The sequence below is a fragment of the Acipenser ruthenus genome, chromosome 3, assembly GCF_902713425.1.
Source record: "Acipenser ruthenus chromosome 3, fAciRut3.2 maternal haplotype, whole genome shotgun sequence".
Classification (NCBI taxonomy): Eukaryota; Metazoa; Chordata; class Actinopteri; order Acipenseriformes; family Acipenseridae; genus Acipenser; species Acipenser ruthenus.
Genome location: NC_081191.1, coordinates 796,560 through 819,093, shown reverse-complemented (window position 1 = coordinate 819,093; position 22,534 = coordinate 796,560). Strand labels below are relative to the sequence as shown.

The 22,534-nt window shown below is 41.0% G+C and overlaps 1 protein-coding gene across 1 annotated transcript in view; it reads left to right on the top strand.

The window, feature by feature from the left end:
- Positions 1-20,207, top strand: part of LOC117435379 (zinc finger protein ZFAT-like) — a 58,514-nt gene extending 38,307 nt beyond the window's left edge. The window contains exons 11-16 of the mRNA XM_059010161.1: positions 4,598-4,686; positions 5,434-5,572; positions 16,570-16,688; positions 18,616-18,742; positions 19,023-19,150; positions 19,516-20,207. Of these exons, the coding sequence (XP_058866144.1) occupies positions 4,598-4,686; positions 5,434-5,572; positions 16,570-16,688; positions 18,616-18,742; positions 19,023-19,150; positions 19,516-19,731 (818 nt within the window). The 3' untranslated portion in view covers positions 19,732-20,207. The remainder of the gene's footprint in view (positions 1-4,597; positions 4,687-5,433; positions 5,573-16,569; positions 16,689-18,615; positions 18,743-19,022; positions 19,151-19,515) is intronic.
- Positions 20,208-22,534: the final 2,327 nt, after the last annotated feature.

Genomic DNA, 22,534 nt, shown 5'->3' with positions numbered 1-22,534 from the left:
GTTTCTAGTCGTTTTTTCTCCGGAAAAAGCTGAGAAAACCATTCAATGGCTGAGTGGGAGCGACAGGAGCTGAGACAAGCCGATAAAAAAAAAAAGTGTATCTCATGAATAGTCATACTTGCCATTGGCATCCCATATGGGCAGTCATAAGGAAACAAGCTGGATGTTACTGTATCAGCGCACAGAGACTATCACAGACATTTGCAGAGCTTTTTTGAGATGTTATAGTAATAAAATAATGACTTGGATCGCATTATTGAGGAGTTTGGTGATAAAACGAGTGATCAGGAGATGATTGATCGGTATGTACGACTATTATTATTATTATTATTATTATTATTATTATTATTATTATTATTATCTTTTTCTTAGCATATGTGAAAGCGATAGCGAACGAAAGGCTGGGGCGGGGCTGGAGATGCCTAGTGAGTGCTTTGTTGATATGCAGGGCCTTTTAAACCCGTTTGACTGTGAAAAAAATACTTTTAAACAGCGCGTCTAAAATTAACTGCGCGTGTGAAAATAAATTGGACCTGATGCGCCTGACACGCACTTAATAAATGGACTGCAAAGGGTTAATACTCAAAAAGAACGGGAAGTTAAGACCCATTTTAGACCTCAGAGGCCTCACAAATACATCTTAACAGAAAAGTTCAAAATGGTATCTTTGGACACTGTCATCAAGGCAGTTCAACCTGGAGACTGAATGGTCTCTATAGACCTCAAGGATGCCTATTTTCATTTTCCCATACACAACAATTACAGGAAATACCTTCGGTCTGCCATCAAGGACGACATGTACTAATTCAAGGTGCTTCCCTCCGGGATCTCCACAGCCCCCAGAGTTTTTCACCAAGGTGATGGTAGAAGTCGCTTCACATCTACGAAACAAGGGCATACACGTTTACCCCTACATTGACGACTGGATAACAGGTCCCCATGCAGGGAAAGGGCATTAGAACACAGAGACACAGCCTTTCAACTGTTTCAGGACCTGGGCTTGTTAGTAAACGGAAAAATCCTTGCTCTCCCCAGCACAGTCTTTGGTGTTCCTGGGGGCCCATTTCAACACGATATCAGGGAAGGTGTATCTCACAGAGGAGAGAGTGACCACCATTCAACAACTGGCAGGTCATTTCAACGTAGGAGCCAGGCTATCGGCACATTTTTTTCAGTTTTTGGGGCACATGGCAGCAGCAGTTCCTCTGGTAAGAGACGCAAAATTACACACGAGACACACACAACATTGTCTCCTTTTTCATGGAACCCAGCTGTTCCAGACTCTCGGCAACAGAAGCAAGATGGTGGCGATTCTCGCCTTGAGTAACAGGCGGGCTACAGCTGTCTCAACAACATCCGACACTTCGCCTGTATACAGATGCCTCCCTACTAGGGTGGGGAGCACACCTAAAGGAAGCACAAATACAGGGAACCTGGTCACCGAGATAAAGAAACCAGCACATAAACCATCTGGAGCTTTTAGCAATCTTCCTGGCACTGAAACACTTTTCACCAGTTTTAAGACAGGAACACATGCTAGTTCTTACCAGCACCACCATGTCAGTAGAATACATAAATCACCAGGGAGGCACAAAGTCGTGGGAACTCTGCCTCCTGGCCTTAAAGATCTGGAATTGGTGCAGCACACAGGACATCTGCATACAGGCGGCTTACCTACCCGGATTTGACAGCAGCCCGGCAGACCATCAGAGCAGAGAGAGGTTGCCTCATGAATGGCATATCCAGCCTCAGGTTTTACAATGGATTTTCCAGACTGGGTCAACCACCGGTAGACCTATTCGCCACAGCAGAAAATACCCAACTGCCACTGTTCTGCTCCAGGTTCCAACAAGAAGCAGCCATGGCAGTAGATGGTCTGTCCATCCCATGGTCAACCGGTTTAATGTACGCATAGCCTCCCCTGCCATTAATTCCAACTGTGCTCAGAAAGGTGAAAGGAGACCGGGCCAGTCTCATCCTAGTAGCTCCCTACTGGGCTAAGAGATTCTGGTTCTCGGAAATAGTAGAGATAGCAGAAGCCGGGCCAATACATTTACTAGTGGCCCGCGATCTGCTGTCTCAGAACAGCAGGAGGATGCTGCATACCAAACAACCCAGCATGGTTACAACTAGCAGTTATTAGATCAGGGGCTATCTGAATAAGTAACCAACATCTTACTGGCTTCAAGCCTATACAGGTAAATGGAAGGAATTCATTCATTGGTGCAACTCAAAATCTTAGCACACCACAAACAATAAATCTACCAACATTTTTATCCTACTTGTGCCACCTATTCCATAACTGTATTGCGCTCTCGTCCATCAAAGTGCACATCGCTGCAATATCGAGCATTTTACCTGGATGGGAGGATCACCTGGTTGGTTCTCACTCCGCGGTGTCCAGATTCCTCAGGGGGGGTTAACCACCTAAGACCCCCAAGGAAACATATCCTTCCACAATGGAACCTCAGTCTAGCACTGATTAAACTCATGGGGCCACCGTTTGAACCCTTGGCAACATGCAACCAAAAATTCCTCACATGGAAAACGGCATTCTTGGTAGCAATAACATCAGTAAGAAGGATGAGTGAAATACAGGCACTGGTCATTGATGCACCCTATTTCCAGATCTTCAGGGACAGGATTGTCTGCAGACCTAATCCTCAATTTCTGACAAAAGTGGTGACACAGTTCCATCTAGATCAGATCATAACTCTTCATGATTTTTTCCCAAAACCACATAAATCTAAATCAGAGGCCAGACAGCACTTCATTGATGTCAGAAGAGCACTTACTTTCTACATTCATTCACAAAATGTTTTGGGTAGTTGGTTTGGAAATTTGGACATAGATACTCCAGCAAGGGGAGGCTTTATAGAGGAGGGACATTACTTGGCGCCAAAAAAGGATTATATAAATGATCTCTATGAAAGAGATCGTCTTTCTCCTGACCCAAGCGACATGGAGATTGCGATTTCACTCTGTGTGTGGAGTTCATCATACTACGAAGAAACCATATTACAGGTAATCTGCATCTTCATTCATATCTCTTCAAACTGTTTTGTGTCGGGAATATATACTTACAGTATTACACTTAAATGGGCTAAAATGAATGATGCAGTATTGGTAATGGTTTTGGATTGTAATAATAATAATAATAATAAACTTTATATATATAAACTTTATTTATATAGCGCCTTTAAAAGCAACATCTCAAAGCGATTTACAAACAAACAAAACTGAAAATAAGTCATAAAAATGCCTTTCTATAAAAGTAGGTCTTTAAGCTAGATTTAAAAGCATTAAGAGTGGCAGAATCCCTGATCTCTTTGTAATACACTTAGGCAGGATAAATGATATTCCCCTAAGTGGGGTAGACTGTTTTTCATTAGTCACTTACTCCCAGTTATCTCTCTCTGTCTCTTTCTCTTTCTCTCTCATGTTCACCTACCACATTTTCTCTGTCATTTTAAATGTGCATTTTAGACTGTAATGTTAAAAGTTACCAGCTTTGTCTCTTGAAAATAGCACTGGGAAGATAATGCCTTTATCAGAGGACAGACCACCTCTGCCTCCTAATCCCTGTAGTCAATTATTATCCTTAACATTGTATGGGCAAATTCAAGTTCAATTGTTCCTAACCCTTTTACTTTGCTGTTATAATCATTTTGCTGGGGGGGGGGGGACTGAAATTCATTCGCAAGCAAGAGCATGAAAGATGGCTTAACCTCCCTCTGATCCTCACTTCTTCACTGATGAGCCCAATTTGGAAAAAAATGAATGGGATCAAGACCAGCACAATGATCGCATGTCAGGATTAGCACATGGGACTATTAGCAGCACTTTTAGAAGCTGTAGGTGTGTGACCTACAGTTCACAGAGCAATGAAGTAAGTTAGTGCAAGCATCACTCCACATCTATTCAAGTTTAAATAAATGTTGCAGTTTATTGATGTATAGTGTGTTCGGCTGGGATGTTAATTCAGTTTGCAATGAATTTTGCAGTTTATTGATGTACAGTGTGCTGTTCAAATGGGATGTAAATTCAATTTTAAATGAATTTTGCAGTTTATTGATGTACACAATACTCTGGATCTTCTTGTATCTCAAGTTACTGAATACAACATACCATAATCCTGCCATGTATGTAGGCGGTCTCACTGTTTGCCTGTCTGTATTTAACACTTACATTGTAATTGATAGATGAAATGGTAGCCGTATCAGTCCAGAGATGATAGACAAAGAGAAGGAGATGTAATACCTTTTATTGGACTAACTAAATAATAATTCTACACTTACATTGTATAACTTACCTGGAGAAATCCTTGTCAATTAAGCATGCTAAGGACAATTTGAATTTAGGAATAAATGCAGGCAGCTGTCTGTCTGTTTGTCTGTATGTCATTTTTATGTATTTGCATAGAGTGGATATAGGTCATGGTGATTATCATGTTCATGTTAATGACTTTATTTTTCAATTTTCATCCCATGTCACTGACATGCTTATGCTGAATTGAATATGGCAGCTGGCAGTGTTTTTAAAAGGTACTGTTTGCCATGTCGTGTTATTCTTTTCCCTTCTTTCCCCTTTTCTTTAGGCAGGCAGTTTAAATGCACTGTGTGTGACTTCACTGCCGTACAGAAGCCACAGCTTCTCCGCCACATGGAGCAGCATGCCTCATTTAAGGTAATCCATATTAAATCATTTTGATAGCATGCTGTAGAAGTTTAACTATTGTATCCAGACTCTGTAAAGCAGTTTGAATGAGAACATCATTATAATAGATACTGTCAATAGGGTGTAGGAGCAACATGAGCTAACTAGACAGCACTCGTTGTATTTGACCATTTGCTTTTAAATTGCTGTATAAGGATATGTGACCAAAGCCCAGCGATTACGTCCTCCAATTCCTTGATGAAAGCTGGAGGTGGAAATCTGCTGCAATGTGTGTTCACCAGATCACTGAGAATGTTGCTGATGAAACTTCAGTGTCTTGTACAGCACATGGAAGCGCATGTTACCAGTCCACCGAGAGATTCATCTACTTGGCTTTGTTCCTTCCTTTACCTAAATTACAGACTGTCTGTGATTCAATTTGCATCACAAAGCACAGACCGGTGAAGGATAACTTGTTGAGACAAAAGCATGTTCTGCATATTGCATCCCATGCAAAGCCTTGCCCTACTACAGATGTCTTCTTTGTATGCAGTGCTCCCTGCTCCAGCCCTCTGTGTTATATTGTAGTATTCTTTTACCTCCGCTCTCACGGCATGAGACATTTACCGAAAAGGGTTGACATTCCACTTATATGTCATAAGAATAATATAAGAAGAATACCACATAATTGATACACTTATTATGCCAGGACTGTCTTACTGTGTATGTTCCAGCACTCGATACTATATCTGAACTGCCTCCTTGTTTTCCTGGTAGCCTTTCCGTTGTGCACACTGCCACTACTCTTGCAACATGTCAGGGTCACTGAAGCGCCATTACAACAAGAAGCACCCGAACGAGGAATATGTGAATGCAGGGGTGGGGCCTCCTGCTGTGGACATGCTAATCCAGCAAGGTATGACTGCCCTCTCCATGTTCCTTTTGTTTTTGTGCTTTACAAGGGCACGGAAAAAAGAATATGAAAAGTGAAACCGCACCTACATCTTTATATTCTTACACAGCGTGGGTATTGCATGGGTGACAGTACTTTAAGACTACAGGTCTTAACTCGGCTCTCATGACCAGCTAATGTGCTTCTGGTTTCTTTTGCTTCCTGGTAGGTATTCTCTACTTGCAATAAAGGGTCTCATGGTTTGGTTTGCAGCTACACCACTGGACAGAAATTAGTTGATAGCACAGGAAGTGATGTTGGTAACCAGAAGCAACGGGCATTTGAAATATTGGCATATCTTGAATCAAAATATAAACAAGCAAAGATGCAAAAGATATTCAATAAAAGAAACTTAACCAGAATGAATCACTAAATATATCAGGCAGTGAAGAAGTTGATTTTGTGGATCGTTCATTTACGCTGTGCTTTACTTTAGAAAAAGGTGGAACGCAAATGAAAATACCGTAACATTTATGAATATATAAAAATACTAAACTTAAGAAGTCATGTTAAACGGCAGCAACTATGTGGGGCTAAAATCAACATAAATGTAGAATGGAGGGATGTCACTATTTATAAAAATAGAAATTAGCCTCAGAGCATAATGTAGTGCCACAATTAACTGAGTGTTTATTAATAAATATCATCATCATCATCATCATCATCATCATCATCATCCTTTTTCAATCCACTGCTGGATGAAGGCCTCCCCAGGATTCTTCCTCAAAAGCCTGTCTGCTGCGTCCCTCATCCACCTTGCTCCTCTGTGTTTCCTAATTTCATCTTGCCATCTTCCTGGAGGTCTTCTTCTTGGTCGCTTTATATCTCTTGGGATCCAGTCTAGTATCTCCTTGGTCCAGCGATGGTCTATTCTTCTTGCTACATGTCCGGCCCACACTGCCATTTCAGTTTTTTCGCTCTTATAATAACATTGCATACTTTTGTTTGCACCCTTATCCATTCCTTCCTTTTCCTGTCTCTTCTTGTTATTCCCAGCACTGGCAGCACACATTGGAAGAAGACTTTCCTCTTGAGGCATAAGGGTAGTTTCCCTTTCAGAACTGTGCTTAATCTTCCAAAGGCACTACAGACCATTTTTGCTCTTCTGTTGATTTCGAACATTTGGTTCTCCGTTGCCCAAACTAACTGTCCTAAGTATACGTAGTTATTGACTTCTGAGCTTAATATAGATCTTGTGTAAACAGTCAAAGGCTTTTTCATAGTCGATGAATCCCAAGCAAAGTGGTAGTTTATACTTGTTGCTGGTTTATATATATATATATATATATATATATATATATATATATAAAGTCACCCTCGGTTAACTCGACTGGTGGATAACTCGACACCGTCGCTTAATTTGCCAGACTGTCTTGGTCCTGGATTTTCTCCATATAAAATATATGCATTTTGCCTCTTTTAATCTTTTAATCTGATACCACGCTTTACTCGTAACTCGACACTTATTACCGGTACCGAAGGGATAAAAACTATTAAAAAGACCAGTGGATAACTCGACACTGTCCTTTCACGTGACTGATCTACTCGACACTGTCCTTTCACGTGACTGGTCTACTCGACACTGTCCTTTCACGTGACTGGTCTACTCGACACTGTCCTTTCACGTGACTGATCTACTCGACACTGTCCTTTCACGTGACTGGTCTACTCGACACTGTCCTTTCACGTGACTGGTCTACTCGACACTGTCCTTTCACGTGACTGGTCTACTCGACACTGTCCTTTCACGTGACTGGTCTACTCGACACTGTCCTTTCACGTGACTGGTCTACTCGAAACTGTCCTTTCACGTGACTGATCTACTCGACACTGTCCTTTCACGTGACTGATCTGCTCGACACTGTCCTTTCACGTGACTGACCTCTGACTGGAACTGGGTCATTCATTCATTCATTCATTCATTTATTCATTCGCAACTACCAAGTGCAGCTGGTTACAGTGTCAGTTCAAAATGAGTGAGAAACAAAGAATCTCGTTGAATTGGCTTTAAAGCTCAGGTTATTCGGGATAACAAGCTTGTCAGCAGAACTTTCAAAGCACATGTTTTTGCATGCGAAACAATCGACACTGTGAAACTGTAAGTTGTTTATTATTGTTTTTGTTCATCGAGTTAATTCTGTATAATGTACATTTGTCAACTTTTGCTATTTAAGCCATCAAATTAGACAGTACAAGCCAATACCTAAAAGTATAATCCACAGTTTGTGCTCAGGTTGTGGTTGGATTGTTTTCGTAAAAATAACGCTGTAGTTATTTTATTAATTCTTATTTCAATCAAACTATAACTGTATAATGTCATTGATTCACTCACTGCAGTTCTTCTGTTTCCATAAGGACATTTAACTAAAAGAGTAAATACTGTAATACTGTAAATGTGTGAGTTCTGTTGCTTCTATGCATGTTAATGCTATGGCTCATGTGCATCCCCATGGGGTGTCAAGTTGACCGAGGTTTACTGTGTGTGTGTGTGTGTGTGTGTGTGTGTGTATATATATATATATATATATATATATATATATATATATATATATATATATATATATATATACAGACGTGCTCAAATTTGTTGGTACCCCTCCACAAAAAACGAAGAATGCACAATTTTTTCTGAAATAACTTGAAACTGACAAAAGTAATTTGCATCCACCATTGTTTATTCCATATTTAATAGAAATCAGACTTTGCTTTTGATTTTTTATTCAACATAATATTGTAAATAATAAAACAAATGAAAATGGCATGGACAAAAATGATGGGACCCCTAACCTAATATTTTGTTGCACAGCCTTTAGATGCAATCACTGCAATCAAACGTTTTCTGTAGCTCTCAATGAGACTTCTGCACCTGTTAACAGGTAGTTTGGCCCACTCTTCCTGAGCAAACTGCTCCAGCTGTCTCAGGTTTGAGGGGTGCCTTCTCCAGACTGCAAGTTTCAGCTCTTTCCATAGATGTTCGATAGGATTCAGATCAGGACTCATAGAAGGCCACTTCAGAATGGTCGAATGTTTTGTTCTTATCCATTCTTGGGTGCTTTTAGCTGTGTGTTGTGGGTCATTATCCTGTTGGAGGACCCATGACCTGCGACTGAGACAGAGCTTTCTGACACTGGGCAGTACGTTTCGCTCCAGAATGCCTTGATAGTCTTGAGATTTCATTGTGCCCTGCACAGATTCAAGGCACCCTGTGCCAGGCGCAGCAAAGCAGCCCCAAAACATAACCGAGCCTCCTCCATGTTTCACTGTAGGTATGGTGTTCTTTTCTTTGAAAGCTTCACTTTTTCGTCTGTGAACATAGAGCTGATGTGACTTGCCAAAAAGCTCCAGTTTTGACTCATCTGTCCAAAGAACATTCTCCCAGAAGGATTGTGGCTTGTCAATATGCATTTTAGCAAATTCCAGTCTGGCTTTTTTATGTTTTTCTTTCAAAAGTGGAGTCCTCCTGGGTCTTCTTCCATGGAGCCCACTTTCGCTCAAAAAGCGACAGATGGTGCGATCAGAAACTGACGTACCTTCACCTTGGAGTTCAGCTTGTATCTCTTTGGCAGTTATCCTTGGTTCTTTTTCTACCATTCGCACTATCCTTCTGTTCAATCTGGGGTCGATTTTCCTCTTGCGGCCGTCTTCCAGTCTTCAGTAGTCCACTGGCGGTGCTTCATGGCCCAGGCAAGTCTCTTTTTCTTATTTTGCCATCTTAGCAATGGCTTTCTTACTGCCACTCGACCTGTCAAACCTGCAGCTCGAAGTCTTCTCTTCACAGTTGAAACTGAGACTTGCTTACTTCGACCAGTGTTAAGCTGTGCTTGAAGCTGTTGTCCTGTGAGCCGCCTATCACGCAAGCTGTTGACTCTCAGAAACTTGTCTTCTGATTTCTGTTGTGGCTTTGGGTCTGCCAGACCTCTTCCTGTCAGAGTTTCCTCCAGTTTCCAAGTGCCTTTTGATGGTGTAGGAAACTGTACTCACTGACACCTTGGCTTTCTTTGCAATTTCTCTAAAGGAAAGACCTACACTTTTAAGGGTTATAACGGTCTGTCTGTCTTCCTTTGTTAATTGCCTTTTTCTCGCCATTATGAGCGCAATATACTACTTCCTGCAGTACAATACTGTCCAAATAATGCTTAAGAGGGTGTAGTAACACAGTCTGTTCCAACACTACTTTTATACAGACAGAGGGTTTGTAAGTAATCAACAAAAGTTGGGACACCTGTAGGAATTGTTAGCATCAACTTTCAAGGCTTAATTTACTTCCATTGCTGCAGAACAGCTGTAAGTTGTTAACCCATTACTTGTTCCCTGAAAAAGGCCTTTTTGTATAACTCTGAAATGTACATTATTTTTCAGTTTTTGGTAACCTAAACTTTTTTTTTTAAGCTCTGGCAGGTTACCGTTTACCTTTGTACCATTTCAGATTATTCACTGGACTTGAACTGCTTAAATTTCAATAAAAACTGGAAAAATGGGGGTGTTCTAAAACTTTTGACCTGTAGTGTATATTTGTATATATATATATATATATACTGTGAACAAGCTGGCCGTACCTTTGGGTTTCTGCCCCTTTTAAAAACGTGACCCAGAGATAAAAACTTTGATTTTAAGCGCTTCTGCGCACTTTTATTCACAACAAAACAAAGAAACAAAACAAAAGCCTAGCTCAAACGTAGAGCCCCACTATACATATGCAGGCCCCTGTCTAACGTGCAGGACAGCTAAGCTGTTTACCTGACATATAACTCCAAACACAAAACACACAGTTTACCTTTCTTTCAAACATCCAAACACTTCTCATACCAGCTCCCTGGTGATCTCTCCCTAATGGAGCTGGAAGCTCTCTTTTATAGTTTGTGGCTGTTCCCAATCAACACCAATTACCTCGTTTGGGAACAGCCACATTCTCACATGTTTTTGGCAGGGAGAGGAATTAACCCCGTCCCTGCCAACCACCACCAAAACACACAACACCCAGACTTTATTTACATGCAAAGCCCTTACTGTGTTACAATATATATATAATCTGAAGAAGATCATCTGAAAACACAAGCAGTGAACAGCAACGTCCCAATGCACATCGGTCTTTAGCTACACAATACACAATAGAGTGCCATCATTTTTGCTGTATTCAGAATCAAATAACACATCAAATAGCAGCCTATATATTCTACATTTGTTTAATTCTAACAAATAATAACATTAATAAACTAATCTGATTATTTTTCAATATTAGACTAATGTCTGCGTATTGAATCTGCAACCTCAAAAATGCACAAACAGACATTTTCCAAAAACTTTGGAAGGTAATATTGAATGTATCTCCTGATTAAAAAATATACAATGCATGCCCCTTTAAACAACGCACACAACATGAGATAGAAATAGCAGGCTAAAATGTTTACAAGACACACAAAATAGAGGCTGTGTCAGAGACACCACATCTCACAAGGAAAAGCAAGACAGAGCAGGAAAACTCGATATGTATGTCTGATGAAAAAATGTGTTTGTTAAAGTGAAATATGCTTTGCTTCATGCGGTCATTGAGAAGCCGCTAACACACAACCTTGTGGCAACATCGTAACTCAATTTAAACATTCCAGCAACTTTGTTAAAAGGTTGTGTGTCAGTGGGAACTAAGTAACAGTTTTGTTTTTATAACAAAATTACATTGTATTGTACACCCTCAAGTATAAAGCAAAAGTATTATTACAGTATTTTTATGTGCACTGGTTAACAAGGATACGCTATGCAAAACGTTGGAAAATGAACATGCAGAAGTACAAATTTCTATTTAAAAATGGAATTAGATCTATCATTAATAATAATAATAATAATAATAATAATAATAATAATAGTTAAATCCACTAAAAGACAGCCCTGTAGATATCGGAACACAGGAGTGTAGGCTACCCTTACAGCACAATAATAATAATAATAATAATAATAATAATAATAATAATAATAATAATAATAATACAAACTTCTAAAATGTTTTTAAAAATGAACAATAAAAGCAATAAGTATCATTATCAAAAATAATTTATTGTTAAATCTCAAAAAGTACCTTCTGTTAGTTAATCTGAAAGATTAGGTAAAAGGACCCCAGTCTGACCAGGAAATCCCACTTTGGACGCCAAAATTCCCTTCCCTCCAAAGGTCTAGTACTGCCTCGCTCATGCAGGCAAAAGCCGGGAGGTCTTTTTCAGTGTGTCCACTGTGTACTTAACACAGACTTATAGCTTCCGAGGTTATTAAATGAGGTCACATTTTGTACTGATTCTCTCACTTTTAAACTTAACAGTTTTCCTCTAATAAATACTTCTGTTTTCTATTGCAGTAAAACTTAAATAAGTGCAAATACTTGTTTTAGTTCGTATGCCCTTGTGACAGGGAGTCGGGTCGCTGGTTCCTGTGCAAGTGTGTGTGCCTGTGAGAAATCAGCTGTGACGCTCAGCCGGAGACGCGTGGCTAAGCAACCAGCTGAGCGGGAGGCTCGCCCTGAGCTAAACTGATCAGGAGGTCCGGATTGGCTGGATGGCGTGCCTGGGGATGCTGCGTAGAGCTCAAAAAGCTGCTGTGCTACAGCTCGGGGCGATTGCAATGCCACTGACACACAGACGGGCGCTGTGTGTTTTTTGACATCCGAGAGGGGAGCGTCCACTCTGCAGGAGCTAGATTCCTGGAGCGGGACGTTCCTTTTAGTTGGACTAGCACTCGTCATTTTGTGTGGCAAACTTTTATTTTTAGCTTTGTTTTGTTTTGATTTCTTTATTAAATGTGACACTAGGTTTACCATTGTTGGTACCCTAGTGTCAGTACTGTGTTGAAATGGAATCTGCGCTCCTGAGCTGCGTATCAACACCAATGCTCTGTGTCAGTAGTTTCCATTGACTACCCACACACGTAGCACATCCCCTGTTACACATGGTGGCAGCGGTGGGTGTCACTGCTCCTGCTGAGTCGAGGCAGGATAGGCACAGAACAGTTGTCTGCCAGGATGCACATGCAGAACCAGCTGATCAGCAGTCACCGGAGGCGTTGCTGAGGGAGCAACTGGAGACGTGGACGAGGCGTGTGGAGAGGCAAGGGCTGCTGTCCTCGGACAGAGGAGTGACTGCCGTCCCGAGAGGCAATGGAGGAGGTACCATCCACGAGAAGGAGCTGACGTCCGAGAGAGGAGCAGATACTGTTCAATAAAGGAGGAACTGCCGTCCTTAGGGCTAAAGGAGGACCTCCTGTCCTGATTGCCAGTGAGGAGGAGACTGCCTTCACCACAGCACCAACCACCACCACACAGTCCGGTGCCTGTGGGTAAAAGCCCTTCACCCGTGCTCCCAGACACCCAGCCTTGGTGTATGGATCTCCCATCACTGGGCCTGAGTCCCAGGTCATAGCATCAGCAGGCACGGTTGTTCTCCCAGACTCCCGTTTTGCTCCCCCGGTGAACCAGACGTTACTGCACTGTCGCGGAGGCCGTCACCTCTGTCGGCAGCTGCAGCCACCCGGTCACCAGCCTGCGCTCCAGTCCCCCTGTCCACGCAAGTCGGGTCTCCTGTCGCCATGTCTCGGTCCCTTTGGAGGTAGCGCAGGAGACGACAGCTACCCACCCGCTGACCCCCCAAACCGAAGAGCAAGCAGCCAGAGTTGTCGAATGGACAGATGGTGTCGTTCTGAGGGGGAGGATATGTGACAGGGAGCCGGGTCGCTGGTTCCTGTCACACTAGGGTTACCATTGTTGGTACCCTAGTGTCAGTACTGTGTTGAAATGGAATCTGCGCTCCTGAGCGGCGTATCAACACCAATGCTCTTGAGTCTGTGTCAGTGTTTTCCAGCGACTACCCACACATGTAACACATCCCCTGTGATAGTCCTATTTCAGTTTTTAACCCAAACATATTCCCCAGAGGTTGTTTTTCTTTTGATAAATTGCAATACCTAAGAGGCTTCTGTGTTTTTGGCTCACAAACTACTTTTTAATTAAAGTTACTGTGTTTTCTAATAAGAACTTGACTGTGAACACATTTTCCAGTTAATTAAATGAGATGTTCATTTTCTGACATTACAGTTTTCCTGTAACAAGTAAAACACTTGTTAATTCAAATATTCTATTTCAGTTTACCCAGACATATTTTCTCTCCAGAGAGTTTTATTCTGTTTCTGTTAAATTGGAATGCTTATGAAAGCTTCTGTGTTTTAATTTAAAAAGATGTTCCCCAACTAAAGTTTTTCTGATAAGGAATTTCAACTGCAAACACATTTCCAAGTCAATTAAATAAGGTCCTCATTTCTGCCTTTCCTCCAAAGGTTACAGGCCTTGACACCGGTAATTCTCAGATTAGAAGAACCCATGTCTTAAGTCTGGCCAGTTTCCCAGAAGTTTTTGCCTTTTCTTCTCAAGGTTAACACAGACAAACTTATTTCTAACATTTAGGTAATTGTGTGCTCTGTTTCTTAGTTCGAATCCTGTTATCCTGTTCATAATTTGCTGCAATAGTATTTCTGCTGGCTTTATGTTCTTTAAAACACAGTGTAGTTATTACAATATTTTAACATTTTTGCAGTTTCACAAATGTTCCATTTGTATCCCAAAGATCAGCCTGTTTCCAGTAGCGGTGACAGTCTTGGGTCAGTTTCTGCTCTCAGTGAGTCTGTCAAAGTCACCACAGGTGTGGGTGACAGTCTTTAAAAGCCTGATACCTAGAAAAGACTTAACCCTTGTTAGCTGGGCTCCCATCTTTACGTTCAAACAACTTCAAACAAATTAAGCTGGTTGTGTCAAAGAGACACAGGCTCCTACATTCAAATCACCAGTGTTCACTTCTCAGCCCTCCATATAATTAAGAGCCTGAAAGAGGTTAATGGCTTCCATCGTGTTATAATTCCTTCCATTTATTTTTTATGTTATAGGGCTCCCGAGTGGTGCTCCGCATGGAGTGCGGTATGCACCCTATAGCCTGGACGTCGCCGGTTCGAGTCCAGGCTATTCCACTGCCGACCATGGATGGGAGCTCCCAGGGGGCGGCACACAATTGGCCGAGCGCCGCCTGGGGGAGTGGGCTTAGGTCAGCCAGGGTGCCCTCGGCTCACCGCGCACCAGCGACCCCTGTGGTCTGGCCGGGCGCCTGCGAGCTTTCCTGTAAGCTGCCCAGAGCTGCGTTGTCCTCCGACTCTGTAGCTCTTGGGTGGCTGCATGGTGGGCCTGCAGTGTGAATCAGAAGCGGCTGACGGCACACGCTTCGGAGGACAGCGTGTGTTCGTCTACGCCGCTTCCAAGCCAGCGAGGGGGTGGTAGCGGTGAGCAGAGCATAAAAATAATTGGCTATTCCAAATTGGAAGAAAATTATAAAAACAATTGGCGACTACTAAATTAAAAAATAAATCAAATAAATCTACACGTTATTTGGTTTGCTGTCACCAGGGCTCAACCTTTATTGCTTAACATGCATTAAATACATATCAAATACATCTCAATGGAAAGGTTACAGTGCCTGCATAAGTATTCACCCCCTTGGACTTTTCCACATTTTGTAGTGTTACAACCTGGAATTAAAATGGATTTAATTAGGATTTTTGTCACTGATCTACTCAAAATAGTCCATAATGTCGAAGTGGAGAAATAAATCTACAAATTTTTCAAAATTATTTACAAATAAAAAACTGAAAAGTCTTGATTGCATAAGTATTCCCCCCCTTTGCTGTGACACCCCCAAATAAGCTCTGGTGCAACCAATTGCCTTCAGAAGTCACATAATTAGTTGAATGGAGTCCACCTGTGTGCAATTAATGTGTCACATGATCTCAGATTAAATACACCTGTTTCTGGAAGGCCCCAGAGTTTGTTAGAGAGCATATCTAAACAAACAGTGAATTTGAATGTTGAATCCACGATAGCTAGATTAATGTATTTCTATGTAACTAAATATGGAAAGAATGTGTCTCATGACCTCACACAAATTCACCTTTTGTTCTTTGTTTGTAATAAAATAAGTGTGATAAATGCTATAGTACTACACAGAAATCAGTCACTTAATTTTATAAACTTGTAACTGATCCAGGTGTAAAGTACACATTGCAGTTTTGGAGAGAATTGCAACGTGAAGCTGTATACATTTCCTGTAAATAAGGAGAGTTATTGTGACCTGGTTCGTTCACTAGCCAGGAATTCAAAGGTAGTTTGAAACCTTCAGCGGTTCATCAGGTGGCATTCACGCACTCTATGTTTTGTTTTTTGTTTTTTTCCCCACTCTGTTAACAGAAACCGTCTGACAATGTGTGTGTGTGGGAGGGAGGGGTGGGTATCTATAGCAGTAGTAGTGCGTCAATAAAATATGTACTGAATACCTGGTCCACCAGACAGTGTAAGAGAAGTGTGATGGTAGAATATGTTTAAAATATACACAAACTAATAATTTGAATTTCGAAAACTGAGCACCGTCCGCCCCTCCCCCCTCCAGCTTGTGTTACCCAGAGGTTTAATTTCTTCATTCTCCATCTCAACAGCAAAGCGTTGTATAGAGCAAGCTGAATTGAAAGAAATATCTCTCAACCCCTCCGCTGTTTAAGATTTTTATGTTAAATACCCAGGCGACCAAAAAAAAAAGTTGAATGCAAACTTTGCAAGCGACTGTTGATGTATCATGTGAGCTACTGATAAAATAACTAAGCCGTACGAGCTATGCTGGTGGTGACATCCACACACTGGAAAAGATATACTGTACTTGGATTTTGAACAGTGATTTATAATATCCAATATTGATAATGAATTGCCATTGCATGTTCCAATGCCATTTTGAATTAAAGCGTGTGTGTGTTTTGTTTTTTAAAGAAATGACTGAGAATGACACTGTGGAATGGATGAAGTACCTTCTTTGTTTTATTTTACTGGAGATCCACATGCTGTGTTTTTGATTCTTTTACAACAGTGATATACTGAATATGGATGTGTTTTGTTTCAGGTGGAGTGAAGTGTCCTGTGTGTAATTTTGTCTATGGTACAAAATGGGAAATGAACCGGCACCTTAAAAACAAGCACGGCCTGAAGCTGGTGGAGATCGAAGGAGATGCCAAATGGGAGGTAAGGCAGCTTAGCCTGTGCCCTCAGCAGAGGCCTGCTCATTTAGTCATGACTTGTAGGTCAGAGGTGGGGATTACAGAAATCCCTCTGTCACCGGTCACTGCACTAAGAACAAACTGGGGTCTTTTACAGTGCAGTGACCGGTCACTACCAAGAACAAACTGGGGTCTTTTACAGTGAAGTCACCGGTCACTGCCAAGAACAAACTGGGGTTTTTTACAGTGAAGTGACCAGTCACTCCTAAGAACAAACTGGGGTCTTTTACAATGAAGTGACCAGTCACTACCAAGAACAAACTGGGGTCTTTTACAGTGAAGTGACCGGTCACTACCAAGAACAAACTGGGGTCTTTTACAGTGAAGTGACCAGTCACTCCTAAGAACAAACTGGGGTCTTTTACAATGAAGTGACCAGTCACTACCAAGAACAAACTGGGGTCTTTTACAGTGAAGTGACCGGTCACTACCAAGAACAAACTGGGGTCTTTTACAGTGAAGTGACCAGTCACTCCTAAGAACAAACTGGGGTCTTTTACAGTGAAGTGACCAGTCACTACCAAGAACAAACTGGGGTCTTTTACAGTGAAGTCACCGGTCACTGCCAAGAACAAACTGGGGTCTTTTACAGTGAAGTGACCGGTCACTACAAAGAACAAACTGGGGTCTTTTACAGTGAAGTCACCTGTCACTACCAAGAACAAACTGGGGTATTTTACAGTGAAGTCACCGGTCACTCCTAAGAACAAACTGGGGTCTTTTACAGTGAAGTCACCGGTCACTCCTAAGAACAAACTGGGGTCTTTTACAGTGAAGTGACCAGTCACTACCAAGAACAAACTGGGGTCTTTTACAGTGAAGTGACCGGTCACTACCAAGAACAAACTGGGGTCTTTTACAGTGAAGTGACCGGTCACTACCAAGAACAAACTGGGGTCTTTTACAGTGAAGTGACCGGTCACTACCAAGAACAAACTGGGGTCTTTTATAGTGCAGTGACCAGTCACTACCAAGAACAAACTGGGGTCTTTTACAGTGAAGTCACCGGTCACTACCAAGAACAAACTGGGGTCTTTTACAGTGAAGTCACCGGTCACTACCAAGAACAAACTGGGGTCTTTTACAGTGAAGTGACCGGTCACTACCAAGAACAAACTGGGGTCTTTTACAGTGAAGTGACCAGTCACTACCAAGAACAAACTGGGGTCTTTTACAGTGAAGTGACCGGTCACTACCAAGAACAAACTGGGGTCTTTTACAGTGCAGTGACCGGTCACTACCAAGAACAAACTGGGGTCTTTTACAGTGAAGTGACCAGTCACTACCAAGAACAAACTGGGGTATTTTATAGTGAAGTCACCGGTCACTCTTAAGAACAAACTGGGGTCTTTTACAGTGAAGTGACCGGTCACTACCAAGAACAAACTGGGGTCTTTTACAGTGAAGTGACCGGTCACTACCAAGAACAAACTGGGGTCTTTTACAGTGAAGTGACCAGTCACTCCTAAGAACAAACTGGGGTCTTTTACAGTGAAGTGACCAGTCACTCCTAAGAACAAACTGGGGTCTTTTACAGTGTTATCCTTTAAGCGGGTGTAACAGTAACCACTGAGCAAGTGTATTGTTTGTTTGTTTGTTTGTTTGTTTGTTTCTATTTTTTTCTTTTTTAATGTTTTGAGTTTTAATGTTATTTCTTCTACTAAATAGGATAAAGGCAGTTTAAGCCATTTCAAGTTTTACTATAAACGTATTGTTATAAGTGCTATTTAGCTACTGTGTACTTGCCCTTTTAATGAGAATTTGACAAATATATAGCGGTAATTTAAAAGCAGCTGAATGTATTTTTCATTGTATTAAGAAGACTGTTGAATGAATGATATGGGGGTGGTGGACTGTGCTAACACATGCAACGCCTGTACATTCATTTCCAGCATGTTGTAGAGAGTTCAGTGGAGGAATCATCGACACAGTATCTGCATATAACTGAGACTGAAGATCTGCAAGGCACAGAGGCTGCTGTAGCTGCTCTCCAGGACCTACGATATAACACAGAAAATGGTGAATATGGAATAATGCAGATTGATAGAGAATAAAGTACCTTATAGTGGTTTATAGAACAAAGATGAGCATGGACACAACTAGCAGTCTGCTCTTTGACTTTGGGTTTTAATCAATATAATCACAAGATGCCCATGAATGCCTTATGTGGGTTAAATTAATGAAATAAAATGAAAGATATCCCTACCTGGTTGATATGATGTTCCCCCCGTTTGTTTCTGTTCACATTTCTAGTTTTCAATATATCTTTGTGTTTATGTGTTCCATTCATGTACCACAGGAGATCGGTTGGACCCCACTGCAGTGAACATCCTTCAGCAGATAATTGAGCTGGGAACAGAGAGCCATGGTGCTGCAGTGGCATCAGTGGTTGCCATGGCCCCTGGCACAGTCACAGTCGTGGAGCGGGTGAGACTATTGTCAGCCTCTAGCGTTCTTTCTGGTTGCATTCTGATTACTTTAAAGAGTTCGCATTCACTGGACCAGGAGGATTTTTTTGTTGTCTGGTCTGCTGCTTTCATAATTTGATTTCAATTTAATTTAATTCCAATTTATTTTATTTATATAGCGCCTTTCATAACACAGTATCTCAAAGCGCTTTACATGTCGGTTAAAACAGAACAATAGTATGCACTATCAAGAAGTCGTAAAAAATCAAAAATAACAATAAATAATTATAATACCAATAAATAATAACAATACAAAAAATCAAAAGAGAATAAGAAGAGAATAAGAATGAAAGATAAAGATTGTCGCAATGTGTTTGTGTGCAGGAGCAGCAGGGGAACCATGCCGTGATGATTCAGGAAGCCCTGCAGCAGGCCTCGGTGGGGCTGGGTGAAGAGCATCACCTGGTGGTCTCCTCGGACGACATGGAGGGCATCGAGACCGTCACCGTGTACACGCAGGGCGAAGACGCCTCGGAGTTCATCGTTTACGTTCAGGAGGCAGTGCAGGCTGAGGAAGAGCAGACAGTGGAGCCCGTGTGAGATTTCAAATGGAGGATCTGCTGTGCTGGAGCGCAGGGTTACTGCTTATCAAAAGCTGACTCCTGGCTACTGCAATATACTTGTGATGGTGTGACCGTAACTTATACAGTGTCTCAGAAATATTTATACAGCAAATATCTGCGGCCACCCAAACAGTATTTATTTGACAGCCATTTGGCTATAGTGGATGCTGTCAGGACCCCTGATTAAAAATGTTTTTATTATTTTTAGTTCCCTCGTTCCCACTGATATTAGTAATGATATACATAATATTCACTGATTCCTTCCAGACCAATACATTAACAAGGAGTCAGTTTTACATATAGAGCAGTGAGACATAAAGAAATCAACGAAAAGTAGCAAAAAAAAAACAGGGCCACATTACACCAAACCAAAGGGGGGGTGGGGAGGGTAACAAAACCAGGTCAATTAGATTAACTTGTACAACAGGATAAGCTGAATTTTATCTGAGCATTTTACATTACTCCTATATTATACGGGGGGGGGGGGGGGGGGGGGGGGAGTGTTGTGCAATGCTCTAATAAAATCATGTTATAGACAAGTCACAACTTAAACAAAGATACAGAGTTACAGAAGGAAACCGCTTTGAAAAGCAGTCTGAATGAGCAAAGATCTAATTAGAGCATGCCAGACTATACCAACATTTCACACACACTGCTTTTGCTAATTACTGTATTTGATAGTTTTTTTGTTTTTTCTTTTGCCACAGTTTTGTCTTTCAAAATCATGTTCACATGTTATACTTTCGATACAACTGTTTTTTTGGGGGGTTTTTTTTGGTCAAACTTCAACAATTGTGACAGGTAGTTATTGGTTATGACACATTTTCTTTGGCCTCCACAATACTGTGCTGTCTGGTGGCTGGTTGCTGTAGTGAAGAGCCCTTGGGGCTGTGGTTTATCTTTTTTTCTTTAAAACAATCACAGATTTTTTTTTAATTTCAAAGGAAGGTACTCGGTACCTGTATCCGATAATTGACATGTTACTGGCAATAAAAAAAAAAATGTATATCTTTTATTTGGGTGTCTGTATTTATTTCTTAGTAATGAGTGACCAGCACAAAAAACTTGGCTAATACACCACTGTACAAGAAAAAGAAAGATGTTGATATAGATTTCAACGTTACCACAAACACTCTCTCAGCCATTCTGAAAAACCGGGATACAGTAATGCAGGCCTATGAACAGCAAACTGGATGCAAGTCGTCAATGTTTCTGATTTGCTACCCTTGATGTTGAGGACACCTTGCTCTTGTGGTTTAAAAATGCTTCTAATCAGAACGGGACATGCAGATGTATACTTTTTAAAAGTATACTTTCAATAAAATGCACAGTGCTTTTAAATGTAGAATACTTTTCATTTTTCTGTAATTGAAATTTGATTTCAGTCTTACTGTAACGTCAATACAAACTGACAGTATGCAGGCTTAGACTCCTGATAATAAGAACTTCTGATAAGACCATTTTTTTGTCGGTCCCTTGAAATTTGTATCAGTAAGAGTTGACTGTATATACACTGCTGTGCAAAAGTCTTAGACATGTTGCATTTTTCTACTCTGATGCATTATGCGCGTCAACAATTTACTCAAAGCCTCCACTAGTGTTTCTACTATTATAACAACCTTGACTTGCATAAAGAAGGAAAAACACAGAGTGAAATAGAGCGCATCACTCGAATTTTCAAGGTCTGGTATCCGAAGCATAATCAACAAATACAGAGAAACATCATCTGTAATTGACAAACCCAGGACTGGAAGACCTAAAAGCCTGTCTAACAAGGATGAGCAATACTTGAAGATAATATCCTTAAGGAATAGAAAGAAGACAAGCACTGAATTGACAACAGAACTGACAACAGTGTCGTTGTCCATCAAATCAACAGTACGAAGGTCACTCTTGAAATCAGGACTTAAAGGATGTGTTGCAGTAACAATACCTCTGTTAAGAAAGGGGAACACGACTAAAAGGCTAAAATATGCACAAGAACACAGAAATTGGGCTGTGGAACAATAGTCAAAGGTGCTTTAAACTGTTGATGGATGGACAACGACACCTGTGCCGTCTGCCAGTTCTGTTGTCAATTCAGCACTTGTCTTCTTTCTATTCCTTAAGGATATTGTCTTCAAGTATTGCTCATCCTTGTTCGACAGCTTTTTGGGTCTTCCAGTCCTGGGTTTATCAATTACAGATGATGTTTCTCTGTACTTGTTGATTATGCTTCGGATACCACACCTTGAAAATTGAGTGATGCGAGCTATTTCACTCAATGTTTTTCCTTCTTTATGCAAGTCAAGGTTGTTATAATAGTAGAAAACACTAGTGGAGGCTTGAAGATGCGCATAATGCATCAGAGTAGAACAATGCAGCAAGACTTAGGGGTTGTTAGAATGTAGCTGTGCTGTTTGCACACATTCAGTTAAAAACTATTTGGCAGATTTACACAGGTTTGCACTTGTGCTGGCAGGTTATATTCAAACATATTAAAGCAGCTTTGAAACCATGACAGAACTGCCTCATACATTTTGTGATTTGTTATGAACACCCTACAAAGCAACATACTTCATTAATTAACAGTCTGCTCTTGCCCAACAAAGCATTAGATTTATGTGAGCATTTAAATCTCCACATAAAGAGAAACTAAAATAATCACGTCTTACAGCACAATATTTATGATTATTCTAGCAACAGCAATCTAATGTGTATTACACTGCACGGTCTGATGAATAGGCTTTTAAAAATACATAGCACTTAAGGTTTATGAGTCTTTAAATGTGTCATGAACT